This window comes from Sciurus carolinensis, chromosome 2 (genome assembly GCF_902686445.1).
Source record: "Sciurus carolinensis chromosome 2, mSciCar1.2, whole genome shotgun sequence".
Taxonomy (NCBI): Eukaryota; Metazoa; Chordata; class Mammalia; order Rodentia; family Sciuridae; genus Sciurus; species Sciurus carolinensis.
Genome location: NC_062214.1, coordinates 52,162,309 through 52,187,119, shown reverse-complemented (window position 1 = coordinate 52,187,119; position 24,811 = coordinate 52,162,309). Strand labels below are relative to the sequence as shown.

The 24,811-nt window shown below is 39.1% G+C and overlaps 1 protein-coding gene across 3 annotated transcripts in view; it reads left to right on the top strand.

Moving 5' to 3' along the window:
* Positions 1-23,607, top strand: part of Adamtsl3 (ADAMTS like 3) — a 347,565-nt gene extending 323,958 nt beyond the window's left edge. The window contains exons 24-30 of one of the 3 annotated variants that reach the window (XM_047534772.1): positions 3,236-3,418; positions 5,820-5,936; positions 10,490-10,673; positions 13,447-13,651; positions 16,811-16,905; positions 22,541-22,755; positions 23,395-23,607. In XM_047534772.1, the coding sequence (XP_047390728.1) occupies positions 3,236-3,418; positions 5,820-5,936; positions 10,490-10,673; positions 13,447-13,651; positions 16,811-16,905; positions 22,541-22,755; positions 23,395-23,501 (1,106 nt within the window). In that variant the 3' untranslated portion in view covers positions 23,502-23,607. Of the gene's footprint in view, positions 1-3,235; positions 3,419-5,819; positions 5,937-10,489; positions 10,674-13,433; positions 13,652-16,810; positions 16,906-19,227; positions 20,047-22,540; positions 22,756-23,394 lie in introns of those variants that run through there. The other 2 variants (XM_047534782.1, XM_047534791.1) reach the window with 2 other exon arrangements.
* The last annotated feature ends 1,204 nt before the right edge of the window (positions 23,608-24,811 follow it).

Sequence of the window (24,811 nt, the reverse complement as noted above, 5' to 3'; positions counted from 1 at the left end):
ACTCTCCCACATTTACACTACAGGATCCTCTTTGTAGTTATTTTCCCTGCTTCTCCAGTCCACATGAGGTACAGCTTCTCTGCTTCAGTGATATCAAATGTCTGCTTTTATTGTAAGCCCTTATCTCCTTGTGTTGCCATTGACTGTTTTTCTCCACAGTACCCTTCTAGATTAAGTTCCTTGAGGAACTTAGTTCACCATTACATCTTTAGCTTTAGCAGAGTTTCTCACATAGCAGGCACTCCATAAACACCTTTTGAAAGAATGGAATAGTGGCAATAGTTGTAATATATTTCAAAACATAATATGTAGCCAGAGCTATACTCAGAAGGAAATTAAACAAAATAAACAAATTCAACTAAATAGTCAAGACTTAGAAATTGTCTTGTAAACTAGAAATAAAAGGGAATTTCTTGACATAAGTGTCAGAAAAATCATTAATACTCCCATTTAAGTTGGAAAACAGACAAATAATGGCCACTATCTTGTACCATTGGGACTGCTGTAACGAAAATGCCATAGACTGGATGACTTGAAAACAAAAATTTATTTCTCTCATTGTAGAGGCTAGGAAGTTCAAGAGTGGAGTCTCATTCTGGAGGCTAGCAGATTCAGATTTGGAGTCTGGTGAGAGTCTGCTTCCTGTGCCATCATATGATGGAAGAGACAAGAAAGTTCTCAGCAGTCTCTATGGGCACTAATCATTCACAAAGCCTCTATCCTCATGAACTAATCACTTCCCAAAGTTTCTGTTTCCAAATACTGTTCTTTGTGTCTAGTATGTTGCATTTCTTAGTGAAGAAGAGAAAATGTACTTTTTAAACTTTTTTTTCTTTTTTGTACTGGGAATTGAACCCAGGGGCACTCTACCACTGAGCTACATCCCTAATCCTTTTTCTTTTTTGAGACAGGGTCTCCCTAAGTTCCTGATGGTCTCACTACATTGTTGAGGCTGACCTTGAACTTGTGATAATTATGCCTCAGTTCCCCCAGGTTGCTGGGTTATTGGTGTTCCCCACCCAACCTGCTAAGAAAAAGTTCTTGCACAATAAAGGGTTCATAATCTATCCTGGGGATTGTTGATTAGGTTTAAACATGGATTTTGGGAAAACATAAATATTCAGTTAATGGTAATACTTTTCTTTTGCTGCTGTAACCAGTTGCCACAACTTAGAGCCTTAAAACAATACTAATTTATTATCCCACACATATAGGTCAGTCAGTACAATGTGACCTGAGTGCTCTACCTGGAGTATCCAAAGCTTAGTTGAAGGTGTTGGAGAGGCTTCATTCCTTTCTGAAGACCCTGAGGATACATCTAATTCCAGGTTCCTTACAGCTAAATTCAGTTCCTTGTCTTCATCTCTCAGAGGCCATCTGCATTCCCTGGCTCATAGTCCCCTGCACTTTCAAAATCAGTGTATTGATGGATCATGTCTTTTATATATGTGGAATCTCTCTCAGCTCCTCTCCTGTCTTATGTCTCCTTCTTTCTCTTTCTTCACATCTCTCCATTTCTTCTGTCCTCTTCTGATTTAAAGACTCATAGAATTATGTTGGGCCTGCCCAGATAATCTCCCCATTTTAGGATCAGCCGATTAGTAAATTTAATTGTATCTGTAAAATCTCTTCACCCTGGTACTTAGATTAATATTTTTTTGAGTTGCCAGGGGGTGAGATCTTGGCTTATTGTCTTTAGACTTCTGCTTATCACACTCATATCACACAAAACCATGGGATTAAGGACAAAAAAAAAAAAAAAAAAACCCAAGGGCAACCATTTCAGACTCAGATATTAAAAACCTCAGATATTGCATCTGAACATAACGAGGTTCCCATTCTTATTTCAGATTCCCTTCACAGTTAAGACAGTTGAAACCCAAAGTGACTGTCCAAGGCTGCCAAGGACTATGAGGACAGAGCCTCCTCCTGCTCCCACCCAAGGCAGTGCCTTCTGCACTACACATTTCCTCCTCTTCTTTGAATGGCAACTGGGTCTTTCTCTTACTGTGAGTTTTGGAGCAGTCCTTCAGTGCCAGTATCAGTCTTTGGTTTCTATAAGTACACATAAGCATTTCTAAGTGGATAGGTTTTCTGTAAAGCAACACAATAACTGTCCCAATAACCGGCTTGACATAGTAGATGGAAGAACTGGACCTGAAGTCAAAGCCTTACCAGCCTCCTTAGCTGTGACATGGAGCTAACAACCACCATCTCCCAGGAAAGAGGAAGAACTGTGAGGACCAAAGTGTCATCACGTTCTTGTGGCATGTATTTAACCTACTGTAAGTGCCTTCTCTATGTCAGGATAATAGTGGTGACATCTTTTTGTTCTTGTCAGAAAGTTGTTACATTTTTTTTTTTTTTTTTTTTGCATCATCATCTGAAGCTGCCCCAGCTCTTAAGAACCAGCAGAGGGCTGGGGATGTAGCTCAGTGATAGAGCACTTGTCTAGAACTTATGAGACCCTGGGTTCAATCCTTAGTGCTGGACACAAACACACAACAAAGACTCCTTTGAGTCTCAAAAACCACAGCCTGGGAAAATGCTAATAAGACTTACCAAATGAAGGGAAAAATTCTTTCAATTCCTCATGTTTCCCTCTCTGTCTAGTCCAGGGTCTGCAGTGTTGCTTATAGCCTCTGTACCTAATTATATTGACCCTGACTTAAAACTCAACATTTCCTTTTGTTCCCAGAAATTACCCTCTTTTACAAAACCATGAATGAACAAGATCTGTTTTTATCATGATTTTATATTCATCCTCAAGGAGGGCTGTTTCATAGCATCTGTACAGCAAACAACTTAAGATCTATCTACATTTGTTTCCCAAAAGCTTCATGGTGACAGCTCACCACTGGAAATTTCTCTCTTTGGCTCTTCCTCCATATTTCCCCAGCTTCACCAGCTCCTTTGCAACCACTCTCCCACTGTCCCAGCCAACTTCAAAATCCCCTCCCTTTCCCATACAGAGCAATACCTCTCACTCTGGCCTCTGTTCCTTAACATATACATAAACCATTCAGGTGCTCAGGAGACCCTGCATTTTGCTTTAACAGGATTCCTATAGAGTTGCCATAGAAAGGCTGTAAAAGTAGAAATAGCCATTTTTCCTTTTACATATTTTAAACCCATTTGCTGACTAATAGACAAAACACTAAATGGTATTTGTCACGTGGTTCTGTGGCCCTGTTCTTAAAGAATTGCCTTTGTCATATTTGTTTTTGTTCCAAAGGTGTCCCTCAGCCTAATGTAACTTGGTTGAAGAGAGGAGGATCTCTGAGTGACAATATTTCCTTGCTTTTCAATGGATCCCTGTTGTTGCAGAATGTTTCCCTTGAAAATGAAGGAACCTATGTTTGCACAGCCACCAATGCTCTTGGAAAGGCAGTGGCAACATCTGTACTCCACTTGCTGGGTAAGTGTCAAATTCTGATTGTTGCTTAAGTGTTTCCTGTAATATGTACAAAATAGGGCCTGGTTTTGTTGATGCTGGAATTGAGGAGCGAATGAGATGGTACTAGATGGTTTTAATCATTGCTGCTACTACCCTCTTCAGAACAAGCACAAAATTCTAACCCCTGTCATACTAGTTCTTTCAGAAGGTTGTGACATTATTTTTGGTGCATTATAATTATACATAATAGTGGGATTCATTATGCCATATTCATATATTCATGTATCATAATGTGATCCATCTCACTCCCCAGTTCCTCCTCTTTTACATTAGGATATGAACTCTTCTGCTCAGAACCAAGACTCTTCATTTCTTGCCTCTACATCTGTTTAACTTCTGATTCTTATTCTTGCTTGTTTGTTTTTGTAGTACTGGGCATTAAACCCAGGGGTATTCTACCATGACATCCCCTGAGTTATTTTGAGACAGTGCCTCGCTATATTGCTGATGGTGGCCTTGAACTTGTGATCCTCCTGCCTTGGCCTCCCCAGTAGCCAGGATTATAGGCGTGTGCCAAGGAGCCCAGCTCTGATCCCTGTTGTAAGCTAACACTGAGCTCTGCTCCAGTCAAGATGATTTTCAGTCCTGTGATCCCATATACATGCACACACACACGTGCATTCACACACACACACACACACACACACACACACACAAACCTCTCTTCTCTTTAAGGTACCAACATGCTGCTCTACCAACAGGAAACATCCTTCACTGCCATTCTCACATTGCCCCGAGTTTCCCTTATCCTGTGGATCAACTGAATTCCTACCTCTTTTGTGTCCTCTGATTTTGTTGCCCTCTCCTTTCTCTGACCCCACCACTCAGTACCTGATTAAGTACTGATACACATTGCTTTCCAGTTGTTCCTTCCTTTATCTCTCTTTCCTCAATTAAATTGTAGGTCCCTCAAAGGTAGAGACCATATCTGGTATTTCTTCTGCAACTATGAGGAAATAATGAAGTCTGAAGCATGCCAATCTGTTGACTCTTAAAATACCACACAGTTGGGTCAGTGTGTGACTTGGAGAAGGCCATAGCAATGTGTCCCTGGCACAGGGTATTAAGCGAATTCCTCCCTTCTCTTGGGGATGCTATCTGGAGCTCATCCAGCTTTTATCAATAGAATAAGCTTTAAACTGCTAGAGTTTAGGGTCCAGTAACTAACACCCCCCTGTTTTCCTCCAGCTTGGGATTAATTAATCACAGAAGTTAATCAGATGGACATCAGAGATCATTTATTATTCCCTTCCATTCCAAGCACCTAACAGAGGTGTAAGTGTTAAATATGTGTTTCATGAATGAATGAAGTTGAATTTTTGGAAGCACTAGTATGAGATTATAGAATTCATGTGAAAAACCCTTCTTCATGTTTTTCTTTGTGGCAGCTCGAGGGATCCAGAGATGTAAAGAGATGGGAGGCCTCTGTGCCAAGAGTTAGAACAGCTGTCATGCACAGAGTGCTTTGATGTGCATTAGGAACTTACAACAGTTCAGGGTGGAGGACAGTAATTTTTAATCTGGTTTCAGGGTTGAGGCTCATAGAGAAATTGGACTAGAGCCCAAATATGTAGTCTCCACCTTCAGTGTTCTTCATTCTATCTCTCGTGGCTTCTGAGAATTGATCAGAAAAGCAGTAATGTACCTCCATATGGCTTTTCTCAAAGAGTTTCTGTGATCTTCTAACATCTTAGAACATAAGAGTGTTGACAGGTTGGCTGGGCCAAAGCTGTCTGGTTCTCAAATAACTTCTCCATGCTCCCTGTGAAGTCCCAGCCTGACTCCTGATTTCTGCCCATCCCTACTCCTGAATTCAGTTCTGCCCTGCATTCCTTCTTTTAGAAATGTCCTCAAGTGAAGCAGTTCATGACTTTGGCCACTGTTCTGAGGGGTCAGGTCACAACACTCCTCCACCATCCTTTTGCTCTTATGCTTAAGCTTCATGACTTTCTCAAAAGCCTGCACTTCTCTCCATGTACTGCCCGCTATGGAACATTGCCTGTTCTCCTACTCCCAAGACTCCTCTTGAGGGGAGGAGCTCTGTCTGACCAATTTGCTTTTTCCAGTCCCTTTTAGAATTCTCATGAACACATTTTTTTCCATCTTGTAAGTTAGGCTAAAAGCCCTGGAAGGCCCTGGAGGTGCCACATGTTAGCACAGTGGATAGTGGATATCTCTTAACTAAACTTCCATAGTACTGTCCAAGCCCACACCATGACACCTCAAGGTGAGGCTGAGCATCCAAGAATGCAGCATTCCATCAGGAAGGGTTTATGTCCTAGTTGTCTTTAAGAACACCCCAACTGGAATGAGACTTGGATAACTTCTCAGTGGTAAAAAGTGTTACTTTTGGTTTTCTTAGAAAGAAGATGGCCAGGAAGTAAAATTGTATTTCCCAAGGAACAAAAAGAACATGTTCTCCAGGCATCTCACGCCAGAATGAACAGCAGTGGTTCAACAGGAGAATCCCTGCTCTCAGGTCTGAGATTGTGACTTTTTCAAGATTTCCTGTTTGTGAGGCTTGTGTAGGAAAAGGATTTGGTTAAAAGACTCTCCATATTTTTCACTTTGCAATATATAAAATTATTCCTAGGCATTTGGCCAGCTTTTTTCTTGCTCTTTAGTTTTTGGTGGTTCGACTAATTGCTACCATATTGAAACATTTTTTAGAAAAATCTACTTCTGAGGCAGCCCTACAGAGTTCATATCCCTAATGTGCATCATTATTTGTGATAACGTAGATATTGATTTTCCAGTTGCAAAAATATAGCCAACTCAGTAAATACTAATAGAGGGAAGGTTTGCTAAGATTTCTGGAAACAATTCTTCCATTCTACTCTTTTCACAGATTTTTTTTCCCATACATATTAATTTTGTTGCAAATCAGTGCTTGATCAGAAGAATTTATTTAAATATTGTAAACTTGCAAATTCTTCAGAGGGCTAAGGGCATAAAGTAGAATTAAGAAAATCAGATCACGTTAAACCATTACTGATGAGGTCAGCTTTTTGTAGCTCAAAAGCCAGTAAATCAAAGAGGAACATGCAGAAACTACTTTAAAGTTCATGTTTTACTCTATCATACTTGAACAATAGCAGCTTGTCGATTCCATTTTATATAACATATTTTGTTAGTATATTATAGTTACAAATAATAGTGGGGTTCATTTTGATATTTTCATACATGGATATAATTTGCTCCATTTTTATTTCCATGTTTTAAATTTTGAGTAATACCTCTGATTTGCAAACTATGTATAAGAGTACTTCAGGGATGGCTTCTGGGACATGTAATATCTAGGCTTTCATCCCCGGAGATGCAAGGGAGAAGATGAAAGATGAAAACAGTGTTAAGCTATCAATCAACAACCCATCACATGTTACTTAGGACATCATTATCTAGAGGTATTGATATGACGTAGTTCTCTTCTTTCAGATACAATACTACCATTATTACATGCACAGTTATTCATTTGACATTCAGTAATATTTTCTAAGTGCTTATTCTTCTCATGACTGAGGATACAGAGATAACCTAGTTCCTTGAGAAGCTCCCAGTCTAACAGGGAGGAAGTCATGTAAACATATTTTAAAGTAGTATAAAATATGCCATAATAGAAGGATGACCAAAGAACAATGGTAGCACTGATGGAGGATCCCTATTTCTTTCTGGAGAAGTCAGCTAAATCTTCATGTAGGTCATGATGTTTGTTCTGGGACAAGAGGACATTTTAGTCAGACAAATGAGAATGTGCAAAGGCACAGAGAAGATGTACATGTTGTGGAATATGAAGATCAAAAGAACTCACTCAAATCAATTCAAAATGGAAAAAAGTTGAATATTCATGAGGCTGTAGCTACTGGTGAAGCCCAAACTTTTGCAATAGTCAAATTTGGTTTATTGGGACTACTACATCAATCTACCACCTCCTACCTACACATGTGTGCATAAGTGTATGCACACACACATGGACACATTATGGAATATGCCAACCCTTCAGTAGATCCTTACCTTAACACTTCAAAGAGGCTAATTTTATGAGTTTAACAAATATTGGTTGAATGACTAATCTCTAACAAGGTATGTCCTAGTGTTGAACAGGACAGTGTTTATGGACTTGCCATTCTAATAGGAGAGATGGACAAGAAACAAGTGGACAGATAAATATATGTAATATATTTCTCTGTGGCAAATGGTACAAAGGAAAAAAACATTAAGTGATGAGATACACAGTGCTTGTTGGTAGTCACTTTAGTAAAGACAGTCATGTCAGGCCTTCTGAGTAGTTGGTATGTGAACCCAGACCAAATGATGAGATGGAGCCATCTACAGAGAAAGGTGAGGAAGGAGTGTTTCTGGAAGAGGGCATACTGAGTGCACAGACTGTAAAATGGGAGTAAGCCTAACATGCCACTATTTTGTCAAGGAACAGAAATAAGATTCATGTTATGGGCCACTGTCAGGGAAGAGAAGGATGTGAGATGAAGTTGGAAGTTCACTGAGGACCACATCAATCATGAATTTGAGGTTCAAGGCAAAGACTCAAGAGTCTCTCCAGATATGCAGAAGGCTAATGAGGAAATTTATATGGGAATGTATGGTGTGATCTAGCTTTCAAATATGTTTGTGTCAAAAAGCATTCTGTCATGTACAACTAATTAGAACAAATAAAAATTAATATAAAAAAGCATTAGCCATAAAACAAAAAAATTATCAAAATTAGACTTCATCAAATTTTTAAAGATCTCTTTAAAGACACCATTAAGCATATGAATAGAAGCCAGGTGTGGTGGTGCATGTTTGTATTCCCAGCTACTGGGGAGGCTGAGGCAGAAGACAAGTTTGAAGCCACCATGAGAAACTTAATGAGATTCTGTCTCAAACGAAAATATAATGGTAGAGTACCCCATGTTCAATCCCCAGTAGTGAAAAAAAAAAAAAGGAATATGAATATATAAACCAAAATCTGGGAGAAATATTGGCAGAACATATTTCTAATGAAGACTTATATTTAGACTATATAAAGAACTCATACAAGTTAACCGTGAATACCCTTACCCACCTCTACAACAGTGGGCAAAAGACTTGAACAGATGTATCATTAAAAAAGGAATACAGATGGCATCAGGGGAATGAAGATTAAAACCACAATGAGATAAAATTTCACACCCCCTAGTATAGCTCAAAACAAAAAAACTGACAATACTAAATTTTGGCAAGAATGTAGTAGCAACTGAAACTCTCATTTATTTAGTGTGTGAAATGATCACTTTGGAAAACTTGAGTAGTTTGTAATAAAGTTAAGCATACACCTACCTTGAACCCAGAAATTCCACTCAACAGATGTTTACCCAAGAAAAATGATAACATTCACAAAAAGACTTATACAATAGCATTCAACCTTATTCAAAACAGCCCTAGATAGGACAATGAATTTTTAAAAAACTGTTATATTTAGAAACAGAATTATTCAGTAGTAAAAGAGAATGAACTGCTGTGCACAATGATAGAGTGAATTTCAAAAAACATTATACTAGTGAATGAAGCCAAATACAAAAGAGTAAATATTGCATGAAGTCCAGGAATAGGTAAAGGCAATGTATACTGATTAGAAATGAGTGAATGGCTGCCTGAGAGGGGAGGGCATTGATTGGAAAGAGGCAATAGTGAGCTTTTGGGGGTGATAAAAATATTACATCAGACCATAGTTATGTAAGTTCACACAATTGTTAAAGCTCATAAAACCGCACATCTGAGATCTAAGCATTTCATTGTACATGAATTATATTTCAGTAAAAAGCACATAAAATTCTGAAGAAACATACACATATCCTACCTTGAACTATCAAGGTTTCTTTGTGAAATGTGGCATAATAGAAAAATATCCAGTCAGACACATGTGGGATCCAGTGACAGACCTCGGGCAGGTTACTTAGTTTCATTCAGGTTCCACCACTGCAAATAAAAATATCACAAAATGATCAGAAAGATTGATTATAAAGTACCTACCCAGTGTCTGTTGCCTGGGAATTTATCAACAAATAGCTGTTAAAAAACAAACAAACAAACAAACTTATTAAGTAAACTGTATTCCTGAGGGTCTAACTCAAAATATATTTTATGGTTCTGCTTTGTGAATGATGCCATGTGCAATTTAAAAGAAAAATTCAAAACTCAGAAGGAAAAATTGGAAAACAATAAGTTAAAGAAATCATACTAGTGTGTCAGACAGCCTGTGGACACAGGTAGTGGCTACCAATTACTTGTGATTATTACCGGAAAATCTGGCACTTTCTGTTATCGTACACAAATATATCATTGTCACGTCCTACCTCATCTTTTACCAAGAGTCAGCAAGGAAGAGAAAGGCTATTTCGAATGGGGTCTAAAACAAAAAAGCTGTGATTGCTCAGGATGCTTAGCTTCTACTTTTTAAAGGAAACACCCATTTTTTACCTTTCCAGATGTCTCTACAACAAATTATTTATGCAGTTTCAGGACAATATGAAGTTTTGATTAAGAATTAGTGGAAAAAGAAGACTGGGATTCAAATGCATCTTTAACTTTACTGTTTAATCTTCAGTTCCTGTTCTTTGTGCTAAGTCATCCTTCATTTCTCTGCCTGAACCACTTTTGGAAAATCGAGTGCGTTAGAGCACCCCCTGGAGTTGTCCTCCTCTGGTTCTGTTGACTGGGCTTGAAGAATGCAGAGGAGGCTCAGGGTAGCTCCTCCCTCTCCTTTGGGTTTTCTAGCAGATCTACCTGGCCTAAGGTAGCCCTTCTCACAACCTGTGGTCCAAGGACCCTGTCCAACTGCCATGTCCATCAATTGTTGCAGTAAGTTAGTTGAGGGAAAATAAGATTTAAAGGACCCCCTTGCACGATGAGATGGCTTTCTCTGTGTGTGCTGCTTGAAAAACCAGATAGGCAGCTAATGAGATATAAGCTCATAATGATCTTTGGCTATGCCCTCTCCAGCCCATCATCATTTCTTATTTGGGACTGTCATGACATTTTGTTTCCTTTCTACAGAGCCATTTTGGGAGCTTGGTAACTGGACACATTGTTCTGCCTCCTGTGGCCACTTGGGATCCCGTATTCAGAGACCCCAGTGTATGATGGCCAATGGGCAGAAAGTAAGTGAAGCCCTTTGTGATCATCTCCAGAAACCACTGGCAGGGTTTCAGCCCTGTAACATCCAGGACTGCCCTGCAAGGTATGTGAAGAACTCTCTTATCTCATCTGTACCCACACTTTTTTCTTGTTTTAGAAGACAGCAATTTGGACATAATAGCTCAATAGCTAAGATTTATTTAGCATTTACTCTGTACCAGACATTCTGCTAAGTGGTTAACATGGATTGCTTCACAATAGCCTATGAGGTAGATTTTAGTTTCCTGTTTGACAGATGGGAAAACTCCCTAGGCCTACAGTTTTAAGGACTGGAATTTAAACTGAAATGCTCTAATAGTCTGATTTCAGAGCTTTTGTTCTTTTTTTTTTTTTTCCTTTCAGTATTAGGGATATAACCAAGGGACACTTTAGCTGAGCTACATTAAAAATTTTGAGACAGGGTCTTTCTAAGTTGCCCAGACTGCCCTCAAACTTACAGTTTGATCCTGCCCCAGGATCAAAACTATTGATTTGGATGCCATTTGTCAAATATATATATATATTCAGGGAGACCTTCCCTGACCTTAGCTCTCCAAAGTAAGTCAGGTCCCTGTTCCCTGTGTTAGAATGTTTTTATATCTCTTTATCATTTTTGTAGCTTTTACCACAATGTCTTGCTCTGCACTAGACTATAAATTTTATAAGTAAACTCAGGACTATTTTTCTCAATAATTTATTCCTAACATTTAGCACAATCTGTCTCACCATATGCAAAATGAATTAATGAATGATTGAATAGCATAGACCACAGCAGATAATTGACAAATGGCATCAAGAACAACAGTAAAAAATAAATTAGCAAATAAAGAGTTATTTATTGAGTACAAGTCCAAGTCTATGGCTGACACATAAACTCATCTTTTTTGTTTCTGGGTTTTGGTTGTACTGGGTATTGAACCCAGGGTGCTCTACCACTGAGCTCCACTTGCGGCCCTTTTTAATGTTTCATTTTGAGATAGGTCCTTACTAAGTTGCCCACACTGGCCTGGAACTTGCAATCCTCCTGCCTTAGCCTCCTCAGTAGCTGGGATTATAGGCATGTGCCACTGGATCCAGCTTCAATCCTATTTTTCTAAGGGGAAAATAGAGACTTAATATTATTTACCTCAGTGCCCTTGTGCAAATGCCCACACCATATCCAAACACCTGTGCCTTGGAGGGGATTGGGAGGCAGAGTCACACTATAAAACAAAACAGTTATCTTGGGGCATGCTTTTATAAGGGCTGTCAGTGTTGCAGGCACCCTAATCGCCATGGCTTCCAGGACCCATTATAAATCTTAAAAGGAAGATCTATGCTAAGAGTCACCCCTCAGAAAGCTGTGAGTTCAAGCTACAATAACTAAGGGGAAATCTGATCAGAGAAGGCTGCTTTATGTCAATTTTTGATTTTCACAAAGTGGAGAGAATCCACATTGAGAAAATGTATGAGCAGCTTTGTTTATTAAATATACCTGAGCCTTTGCATGCTCCTAGAATAAATAGAGTACTATGTTCCATACCTGTTAGAGACCACAGAGGTCCTCTAATGCCCCAAATCTCTCTATGTCAAGGATTCTAATCTTTATTTTGTCCTTTTTAGATATACATGACAGTAGAGTTTTTTTTTGATATATCATATGTACATGCATTATAACTTATTTTAATTAGGATCCCATTCTTGTGGTTGAACACAATGTGAAGTTCCCTTGGTTGTGTGTTCACATATGAACATAGAAAAGTTATGACTTATTCATTATACTGTCTTTAAGGACCTTTAAGACCTTAACCTTCCTGTGCCATGACCCCTTCTGTTAGGATGGAGAAGCCTATGAATACCTTCTTAGAACAAGGCTTTTAAATATATAAAATAGAATACAACTGATTACAAAGGAAGCTAATTATACTGGTATACATTTATTGAAGTTTTTTTAAAATGTGTGATATGGTAATAGATTTGCCTCTCTATTAACACAATAAGTAATAAAAGCTAGCTGTACTTTAATCTTGAAGTGGTAACCAATATAAATGATGTTTTGAGATACCTACCACAGTTGTAATGTGATATGGAAATACCTGTAGCTTCTATTAACAAAATCACTGCATTACTAATACTACTGTAGCTGGTGGACTACGCTTTTATCACTGAAGGAAATACTAAATGTTAGTTAGATGTAGTAACTAAACACATGGTCCCTTGGGTAACCATGAACCTCAGGTTAGAAATCTCTGCTTTGTAGTATCCAAGCAGCTTAGACATCTTTCATGACAAAGCACCCAATATCCCAAAGGAGTCCATGTCCACATTTTATCACCTGTAATCATTAAAGCATGATCCTAGGGTCATATATGTCTGTAATTCAATCCCAGCTCTGTTGTCAGTTTAGTTATATGACCCCAGCCAATTTACTTATAAAAATAGGAAGCACATGAAAATGACATAGGATAACATATAAATATCTTATAGAGCAAACAGCACATAGGTGCTTTAGAAGTATTTTCCTCCCCTTGGTTTCAATGAGTTCAAATATACCTTTTTGAAATGTCTACCAATTTTGCCCTAGCTTCACTGTCCAGGACCACACAAGTGACAGCTCTCTGTAAACTTGAAGATCGCTCTGCCCCACCCCCATGTAGATCATCTCCACATGTTGACTCTGTTGCTCCCCTTTCTAAAAGAAAATCTGAGAAGGTTGGGAGTTACCTACGCTGCTCCCCCTTCCCACAGGCACATGTGACAGCCCTGAAACAGTGTCAGGATCAACTTTTTTTTTTCAAGACAACCTGTAAGGTCTGGCATTCCAGTCCTTACTAAGGTTCTGTAGTTTTTGTTCCTAGGTGGTTCACAAGTGTGTGGTCAGAGTGTTCTACATCTTGTGGTGAAGGATTCCACAGTCGGCAAGTGATATGTAAAAGGACAAAAGCCAACGGAACCGTGCAGACAGTGTCTCCTAGGGCATGTGCCCCTAAAGACCGGCCTCTGGGAAGAAAACCATGTCAAGGGCATCCATGTGTTCAAAGGGTCATCGAGCCAGGGAGCCAGGTAGTCTAGTGTGTTGACAGTACTATCTATAATCACCTCCTTGTTTCTAATAATTTGGGGATGGGCCAGAATCTGGTGTCAAAAATGAATGTATTTCTCTGTTCTCAGTGTCTGCATTTGGAAATCAGTGTCTCTGTCTTCCAGTAAAAAGTGAACCTTAAAGCAGTGGTGCAATAACAAAACCTCAAAAATAGATGAAAAATAGATGAATTTAGGACTGTAGGAATAAGAGCAGCCTTCAAGGAAGGAAGAAGGGGAACATGAGTGCTATCTGCACAAAATCTTAGAACTCAGATTCCAAGTGCCATTGTTAATAAAATTACAATAAAATGCTTAGGAAAAAAATTTTTAATGTACAGTAACTCATGAAGAACACATTATTAAAACACATAAAGGAAAAGTTGAACAAATAAAAGGCCTATTATATTTCTGAATGGAAAATGTCAGAACTGTAAAGACCGCCATTTCCTTAAATGAATTTGTGCATGTAATACAATTCTCATTAAAATAACAGAAACTTTTTTGTGGAATAATTCTGGCATTCATGTAAGAGAATAAACAAGGACAAGAAATTTTTAGAAAAACAAATTATTGGAGGTGTAGAGAGCCTTTTCTCATGCTGTGCCCAGGCAGGATGCAAATCTGTTGTGAGTAGAATGGCCCACCATTGGGGCAGGAAGAGCCACAGGACATATAGTGTAACCACAGTACAGCAGACCCACGTGAGGTGACTTAAAAATTCAAAGGAAGTTTATCATAGGGAAAGGAATGGTTCTAGAAAATTGAGGGTTTAAGACTACACGATTTTTTTGAAGGAATTAAAGAAAATCTAAATAAACAGGAAAAAGACTTAATACTGCTAATAAAATGGGAAGCACATGAAAATGACATAGGATAACATGTAAATATCTTATAGAGCAAACAGCACATAGGTGCTTAATACTGCTAATACCAGAAGACTTAATACTGCTAATACAACACTTCCCAAATTTATCTACAAAGTCAAACAAAATCCCTATCAGAAATTGGCAAAATGATCTTAAAATTCTTAAGGAAAGAGAAGAGAGGGTTATAGAATAGTTGGAGGATTCAAAATCCTAATTTTGAAATTTATTACCAAACTGCAGTATTCAAGATAGTGTGGTACTAGATATATATGTGTATTGTATATATATATTAAAATTAAGTAAAGAATAAGCCAAAGTATCTGTGTCAATTGATTTCCTATGAGATTAACAAGACTATTCAATGGGGAAAGAATACTTTTGAACAAATGGTGCAAGACAACTAGATATCCACATACAAAAGAATGAAGTTGAACCTCCTGCCTTACAACATATACAAAAAAATTAACTTAAATGGATCAAATAACTAAATTTAAGAGTTAAACAACAAAATTCTTAGAAGAAGCCATAGGCATAAATCTTCACAACTTAGATTATGAAATGATTTCTTAGATATAACATTAAAAGCATAAGCAACAATAACAGAAGTAGAAGTAGAAATAAAACTTGGCTGCAAAGGAACCGTCACAAAAGTAAGCAGACAGCCCATGGAATGGCAGAAGATCTTTAAATAGCATGTATCTGAAAAAGCCCTTGTATCTAAAATCTACTTTAAAAACCACAACTCAGTGATAAGAACATAAATAACCCTATTAAAATGTGAACAAAGAACCAGAAGACATTTCTTAATTAAAGATATACAAATGCTCCAGTGCATTTGCATTTATGTGCTCCAGTGAGCAGTATTTATGTGCTCCAGTGAGCACGTAAAAGGATACTTGCCACTGATAACTAGGGAAATGCAAATCAAAACCACAGTGAAAAGGGCTTCGTGTCCACTAGGATGGCATTAGCAAGAAATGTAGTGAGAATGTGGGGAAACTAGAACCTTCAGACGCTGCTGGTGGGAATGTAAAATGGTAGAGGTACTTTGGAAAATAGTCTAGCAGTTCCTCAAAAGGTTAAACATATAACTCCCATATGACCCAGCAATTCCATACCTGGATATATACCTAAGAGAAACGAAAATGTATGTTCACACAAAAATGTGTATGTGAATGTTCATAGCAGAGTTATTCATAATAAGCAGAAAGTAGAAACAACCCAAATAATAATCCATAATTACCAAAAAGAGGAAAGTAACTAATGAGTTAGATAAACCATGATGTTTGTACAATGGAATATTACGTGGCCTTTAAGAGGAATAAAGTACTGATACATGCTAACACAAATGAACCTTGAAAATAAAAGTGAAGGAAGACAGACATAAAGACCATCTATTGTACACTTCCATTTATCTGCAGTGTCCAAAATAGGTGAATCTATAGAGACAAGAGGTAAATTCTTGGTTTCCTAGGCCTGGGGGAAGAAGTGGTAGGAGAATTTGGGGGTGAGTGCTAAAAGACTGTTAGATTTCTCTAAGGGATGATGATAATGCTCTAAAATAAATCGTAGTAAGGCCGCTCTAAAAAAAAAATTAAATTGTGCAAATTAAATGGCAAACTGTGTGGCTTGTGAATTATAGCTCAATAAAGCTGTTAGCTTAATAAAAAAAGGAATGGCATGAGAGAAAATTGGTTAGTCAATGTAAGAAAAATAAGTAGAATCAGAGACTAAACTCAGAAAACAGAGCAAAACAAATTTTGAGTTGACCAAGGAGCTAAATGTAAAATTAATCAAGTGCAAACAGGACTATCAGGATAGTTAAGATCATTTCAAGCATAAAACAAATTGTAAGGAAAAATGGATAGACACTATGATTGCATAAAAATTTAAGAACTACACATCCATATTAATATTTTTTCCTACATTGAAATCACCTTAGCACAAGTCTTCATTTTTGCTCAGAGTGGGAAAAACCCAAACTTGGCAGTCTCTCACACTCTAAGTGTAGTCATTTCCCGACTTAAACCTGATCAATTTAAGTTTCCCCCATTTCCCTTCTCCCCAGAGGTGGTCTAATTTCAGTGGGGAGGGTGAAGCTCGGTTATCTTCCTGGCTCTGAGAGGCGGGTTTGTTCTGCAGAGCTGTGCTCTGATCCTCTCTAACTCACCTCCTAACTGGTCTGTGGCTGTCCCACCTCAGTACCTCCTCTTGGTGCACACGGTCCAACGGGAGCTCACAGGGTTCACACCGTGTTGTGCTTTTGTTCCAGTGTCCCAGACGTTGCATGGGTCGTGCCGTGAGGATGCTGCAGCATCACACAGCTTGTGGACACAACAGCTTTGACTCCGATTGTGATGACCGAAGGTACCGGCCCCGCCCCAGGGCAGCGCAGTCTTCTCTGCCTCACTCAGGGACTAAAACTGCCTGAAAATGGAATTGCTTCTAGTTTCTACCACCTTTCAAAATTGACAATTTCTGTTAGATTATGATTTCTTTCCATCCTTAGTAGAATATATTATATCGAAATATTAGTTAGTATGTACTATTTAAAATTACAAGTTACTTGAATGTTGGACACAGAGAAGCACCTTAAAGGGAAGAAAGGGTAGCATTGAGAATAAACAGATATTTTTCTCTTTATATACAAAGTTGGTCAAGTCTAATAATATTTCATTTAGGTTTACAGTTTAAATCCTCCTGATGTTTTCAATGAACTACTTTGTTCCTCTGTTTAGAAACTATTTTGATTAGGATTTGGCCCAGTGGTTCAGCAGAGAATAAAATAAATTTTATCTCCTGGAAGAGTTTAAACAAGAGAGGAGTTTGTTTTGCTCTTGTATAAAATTCTGAGCTGGTAGTGGTGTAGCAGTAGAAGAGCTTTGTGCACGAGGTCATCTGGAGACCCAGGCTCCCTCCATCTGGCAGCTCCACCATCCCAGGGAGTAGTATCCCAGCCAGCACCTTAGAAGGCACACTACTCAGGGGCTTGGCATCCTATCACTCCCTTCGTGTGTGACCTTGGACTACTTCATTTCCTTTATCTACCAGGTGGGGAACTTGTGGTTGGAAAGTTTTAATTAGTTACCCTGGTGTCAGCACCTAGGCAGCCTGGATCATAGAAGATACTCAATATCTAACTCTCCCCTCTTCACATTTTGAGTCTTGCTGGAGAAAATGGGCTGACTATGGCAATTGGCTTGGTTACCATTTTGAGCCTTCAGTCAGTCAGGTTTGGCAAAGTAGAGTCAGCTGTATTTCCTATTCCTCACAACACAATTTCAAGCCAGAACTCCTCAAATAGAAAATGTTTGGAACAGCTGCCCTCATTCTCAACAGACAACCTAGTTTCCTATTTTGCTGAGAAGATAGAGACCACACACAGATTGATGTGCATTGTCCCAGATGTTGCACTTTGCGTTCAGAAAGATATATTTGCAAAACAAATAAGTACTCCGTACACGGATTGAGCCCTTTATTTTATCATTTTTCTGAGATTTGTGTTTTCTATTTCAGAATGTATTATACTTTCTCCCCATCCTATGTCATAAAGATTGAACTTATCCTTTTTAATTGTTGCATTTAATATTCCATTATTCCGATGTTGATGAACATTCAATTGTTTTTATTTTTCCACTTTTACAATAGATGCTGCAGTAAACATTCTAGAACATATATCTTTATACAAAATGGGTAATATTCTTATAGAGTAACTTTAGATATGAAATTGAATTAGTAGACATGCTCATTTGGATACTACCAAGTCAAAATACCCAGACCAACAATATCTGAGACCCCCCCTTTTTATTCACATTGGATAAATTTTCAGTCTTCCAAAAAATTTGCCTGATAGATTAAAAATTATGTCTCTGTGTAATTTGTACTTTTCTGATTACTTTTCACATGCATTTTAGCTCCTTATAGTTTTTCTTGAACCCATGTTCTTTTGGTTCCACTTCTCTCACCATTACCCTTGGACAAGCTACCATCATCTCACTTGGTCCACTGCCACAGCCATCTAGCTGATCTTCCTCCATCTATCCATGCTTCTTCCCAAACCAGTCTCTGCACTACAGCCTGAGTGAGTTTCCAAGATACAGATCTGATCATTTCACTACCACCTCCACCCAGCTCACTGTTAGCTTAAAATCATGTGAGAGCTTTTCTTGATCCTAAGAAGAAAATTAACCCAAACTCTTAATGTGGCCTATAAAATACTACACACTCAAGTTCTACATCCTTCATACCTGTTATCTAAACCTCATCCTTCTCTGTCTCACTCTCTGTGTTCCAACCATACTGTCCTTTTTTCCTTGGATGTTCTTGAATATTTCTAATCAAAGACAACAAAAATGATAAACAGAGAATATGAAAAGAAAAAAGGCTTAGAATGATCTATCAAAAAGTTCAAACTCTTGGGCTGGAGTTGTAGCTCATTGGTGGAGCACTTGCCTCTCACATGAGGCACTGGGTTGGATCCTCAGCACCACATAAAATTAAATAAATATTGTGTCAATCTGCAACTAAAAATTAAAAAAGACGTTCAAAATATGATTAAATAGGGTGTTAGACAAAAGATATGGAAGTGAAATGAAAGGGTGGATATTTTTCTAAATAATAAGAAAAATTCTTAGAACTGATGGTCGGGGGTCATGTTACCTTTCATTTTCTTTTGTCTGTTTCCTCCAGGACTGGCTGTTTTGTTTTCATAACCTGGTGTTTTTCTTTCATGCTGTTATTATCCCTTGAATATCTGATGGTTTATAGATGAAGTTGGTTAATGGTCTCATTTTCCCCATGGATCTTTGCTAAATTGTTGACTGTGGGCTTGCCAAAGGTATGTGCAGTGTTAGTTAGATTTCCTTTTTAAGTGCCTACTAGGGAACAATGGGCAGGCTGGAGAGATATCCCCCAGTGGCCACAGGATGTCTTGCAGAGGGTGGCATTAGTCACGGTGAGTGGAGGCTCAGTGTGAGTAGGCTGTCTGTTAGAGCCCTCCATAGGCCCTGGGAAGGGCTTGGGTGGTGTGACCTCCATTAACAAGGGTTGTAGAGGGTGTGGGAATTGTCGGGGTAAAGCTAGCCCAGACTTGTGTTAAGAAGAGAACATGGGGACCTAAGGAAACACTGAGAACATAGAAAGTTGCCCAAAGTAGTGATTACTCATCTCAGCCAAAAGTTAGAATCAACTTGGGAAGTTTCTGTAAAATAAAGATTCTCATTCCTTACCTCACACTTAATGAATCAGAACATTCGGGAGACTGTGTGACAATCTGTCTTTTCAAAGCTGCCCACTTCTGCCTACCTCTTTCAACCAGCCAGGCTTAGGGTTTGCCACACTCCAAATCACCTGGTGATGCAGGCAGTTATTTGAAGTAGAGGTGGAACAGGACTGAATAGAAATGAGAAATTGAGAAAAACTAGGGTTACTTGATGATTTTTGCTGCCATTTCTATATTCATGTTTTATATAGAAAAACACATGAGCACCAATTTGTGCACAGTGCTGGTACCTAACCTGTGTCCACCTGGTTCAGGTATTCCCATCTCTGGTCATCCTACCCTGGTCAGGAGGAAGTGACTCCTCTGCTGACACAGCCTGCCACTTGTTTTACTCTGACCTCCATGACCAGTCTCTGAGCTTTCCTGGGCTTCCACTTCTGGGTTTGTCTACAGCTTCCTGTGCCTCTTATCCTTTGTATTCAGGATGCCCTTGCCTTCCATCAAAGCAGAAGTAATGGTTGTATCAGTTAAGGCCTTTTGGGCTGGAAATGACAAAAGTCAACTTGGAATGATTTATGCAAAAAGGGCAAGAGATTTTTTAATAAGACAAGACCACCTAACATGTATATCTTCTTAAATGTATTTTTTGAATATTTGTTGAGGCTTTTTCAATAGAAAAGCTGGCCTCTGCATAGGGAGATGGCTGAGGAGTATTCAGTCTCCGCCTTGTTTTTCAAAGTGACACAACTTGCGTGCCCTAAGAGTCATACCCACCAGGGAGAAAAAGGCAGTTAACAGGGTAACCTCCCCTTCCTCCCTAAACCTCATGAACTGTTTGATTGGGACAGTAGTTTCTTTAGTAAACCCTTTGATAGAGTCTCCCCCTACTGGCAAATTAAAGTATTGCTTCCCACTATGTGTTAAACTCTCCTTTAGAGAAATTTAGGTTATGACTCTTTTCTCTGTTTTATTACATTTCCAGTGGTGTTTCAACACTTCGTGTAGATTTTTATGTCCTAATAAGATTTATACCCTTTAATATGGGTACAAAAAAGTTTCAAACCTGGCTGCAGTGGTACCTGTCTGTTAATTCCAGCAACTTGGGAGGCTGAGGCAGGAAGATACCAAGTTTGAGACCAGCCTCAGCAACATAGTGAGACCCTGTATCAAAATAAAATATAAAAAAGGGCTGGGGATGTATCTCAGTGTTTTCCTAGCATGTACAAAGCTCTGGGTTCAATCCCAGTACTTAAAACAAAATTCTCAAAAAATCCGAAAGGAGATGCAGTCAGACCTCAGGAAGGACCATAACCAAGAAATAGAAAGCCATTGTTTTTGTTTTTCTCCTCTCATTGCTGCTGCTCTGTGTATTTCTTCTTTATTCTTTGCTGTTTCTTAAACATCTTTCCTATCTCTCTGGCCCATGTGGCAGAATATGGCAATCACTACTCCAGGCTTCAAGTTTATATGTCTTGTCCAGCAACCTCCAAATTCCTAAGAGAAAGACAACTATTGACTAGTTCAGGTGAGGGCCTCACTCCTATCATCTTTGAAGTAGAGAGAGACTTTCTCATACAGTACAAATATATCTTCCAGAAGCCCTACCCTAGAGAACCAGGATACATAACCCAAAGGGGATCCATGAAGGTGGCTCTCTCTGATTTTCTCAAAAATCAGAAAGTATTGAGTTTCAGTTCTGTTTTAAAAGGCAGAAGAATCAGAGATAGTAAATGGTCTTTGGTAGTTCCTGATTACATGTCTTGGTGTGGCCTAAATGTAAATGTAAGCATGCTTCTCTTAGGGACAGGGTTGCTCACATATAAATTTGGACTCATACTGGAATACACTTCAAGTGCTTATAAACAGAAAACTTAAGGCTTGTTAACAAATCTGAAGTGGCTTACTGTGGTTCTTCCTTGCCTAAATTGAACTGCTCCTGCTTATCAGCAATGTCTCTCCTCTGATGTGTGTGCCGTGGTGTTGGAATGCTGTACAAACACCCAGTTCACTTGCTGTGTCTTCTTTGTGAGAGCATATCTATGCGGGGACTCTCAAGCCCCAGGGAGTAGGTGATGTTGTCACTCTCATTCTAGATTGCATGGCATAGAAGCAGGGGGATGTCTCAGGTTTAGGAGGAGGAATCTAATACCAACAGACCTTCCACCTGCCAACAGTGGTGGAACACCTTTCCCAGTGGTGGTGATACCTTACAGTAATCCCATGTCCTCTCAGTGATCTCTTCCATGTAAACTTGAGTGTGAGCTCTCAACTTTTGGATTTCAGTGGCATTGATTTCATCCTGCCTTGTGCTATGAAAGTGTGCTTGCTTGTTGGTTCCCACCACATATTTTTTAACTTTATTTTGGCACTGGGAGTGTATGTTGCCAATTTCTACTTCCTCATACCCATGTGCTTGACACACAGGAAATATTAAATGTTTATTGAATTTTTCTAAAATAGTCCTTCACCTTTGCCTTCTGTTGTATATTTGTGTCGATTTTCAGAATCTTCCTAACACACCTTAGGACTAATATACTAATATACATAGACAATAGGGTCATTCTCAATGACTTGAAATCAGTCCATACTCTGAAGTAATCTAATTATCTTTAATGTGATCATAATTTTACCACTGCTTTGCTTAGCCAAACATGGACAGTGAGAATTGGTTTCCTGCTGAATTGAGTCCTAATTGTCAAAGCCTTAGTACATAGAATATATAGTAGGATAAAAGACTTGATCCCATCAAGCCTCTTGTTTCACATTCTTTTCCCATTTCAGGCCTGCCTTTAGGAGAAATTGCACATCAGGGGCCTGCAATGTGTGTTGGCGCATAGGCCCTTGGAAGCCCTGTACAGCAGCCTGTGGCAAGGGTTTCCAATCTCGGAAAGTCGACTGTGTCCACACAAGGAGCTGCAAACCTGTGGCTGAGAGACACTGTGTGCAGAACAAGAAACCAGCTTCTTGGAGGCACTGTCTTGGGCCTTCATGCAATAGTACGTACCCCTCCTAGGTGTCACCATAGTCCCAGAGATCTTGTCCAAACCTTGATGGTGTCCACTCCATCAGAGTCACCTCTGAGAGGCCACTCAGAACAGATGTGGTGGCTTGGGACAACAGATGAGCTCTTTGATGTGCACACCGCTCAGGGTTCTCTAGAGAAAGAACAGTTGGGTTATAAGGCACCAGCAGCATTGGAAAAGCATACTGGCTTTCCAACAAGTTCTGACAACCTATCCACATGCTTTCTTCTACCAGGAAGTCCCCTATTTGGAGACAGAGGACATGGATGGACTTGGATAGATGTACAAATGTCCTGAAATTACGTGTCAAACTTAATTGTATGTTATTTTTCTAGAGAGCAGGGGTCTATAACTCTGCCAAAGCTAAGTGCTTCTCTGAGTCCTGAGAGGAGCAGCATGGATCAGAGGGGCTGTGAGGTCCCCAGGGCACTTGGCTGAGCTGAGAAGTAAGTCCACTGCACTTCTGACTCCAGCACAAAGCAGTGGTCCAAGCCCAAGGCTAGTTTCTTCTCCTCACTCTGTGATTTTAATTTATGGCTTTTCATAAAATCCAATGACTTTTAGTCAGCCTGTTATGAGCCATGTGTTACTGATTCTTTTTCTTTGTTGCAGGTGACTGTGCAGACACAACTCACTACTGTATGTTCATAAGGCAACTTAATTTGTGTTCTCTGGACCTCCACAGACGACGGTGCTGCCAGTCATGCCAAGAAGGATAAACCTGTGGAGGGGTTGTGATGCTGCTGTGACTATTAAAAAAAAAAAATCAAAGCTCTTTCCCCCATGTCTCTGGTTTAAAAACAAGTATTTCCTACAGACTCTGAATTCCTTGATCAAACAGAGTTGATGCAAAAAACATCGCTGTTAAAATTTTGTAAAGTAAAATTTCCCCATGATCAGTTTTTAACTCCAGGTCCCATAAGTGATGTATTCCAGGATTAACATAGCACATGTGCCAATGCACTTGGGACTTCATCATGTCTATTTAATCAGAAAGTCACCAAGATCATGAGCACATCCTCACATGCTGTGGTTTGTAGGCTAGCACAGAGTGGTACATCCTGAAGACTTAGGAAGCACAGCAACTGATTACTTCCTCTTCTTAAGTTGTAGAGTTTCAACAGGTTTGTGAGGTATCTACAACTGGCCAGTAGTTGTTCAGATGTTATCACTAATGGCATTTGCAAAGATGCTAATGTGAAAAAGAGATAATCCCTCTGGACAGGCTTATGACACTGACGGACCCAAGGATTCATAAGGAGATGGAGTCCTGTCCTTGCTCTGAGAGCACCCATGGAAGAAAACAGAGGAAACATTGCTGCCATTTTCACAGCTACAGAAATCCATCTGTGACCAAATAAGGCATCTTGGAAATCAAAGAAGAGGGAAAGTTAACCTTTTCTACTGATTTTGAAGTATATGCAGTGCTTTAAGAGCTGTGAATGGAACTTTTTCTAAGCACTATTCTCTTGCACACAAACAGAAAATCAAAGCCTTTTAGACCTAAATTATGCATAAAATAGTATTCCTGAGGATTTTTATTTTGGAAGGTTTATAAGAAAATAATCTAAATAAGAAACATGATAATTGAAAAGAATTATTTATAGTAAATAACAGTTTGAGCTGATTTTTCAGTAAATCCAAAGTGAATTAGAGTTAGGTTGGAAGTTATACTTTTAGGATTAAGAGTTGGAATTAGGATTTGGTTTAGGCTTTGGGGAAGAAAGGTTAGGGTTAGTTTTCAGCTAGGTTAGAGTTAGGTGAGAAAGGAAGTTAAATTAGGGCTACTGCTGGGCTTGGCTTAAGGAGTTGGGCTTGGGGACAGGTTAGGGCAGGGTTGAGTTGGGTTTAGATTGGGCCCATGCTGGTGTTAGTGATAGTGTCAGGGTGGAAGTTAAGTTTGGAGTAAGTGTTGCTGCTGAAGCAGGTTCAGGCTAGTATTAAATTGTAAACTCTAAAGTCAATTTGGTGGTGGCAATCTTCCTGGTATTCCTCCAGTTATGGTTTTAGATGGCATAAAATGCCAAAT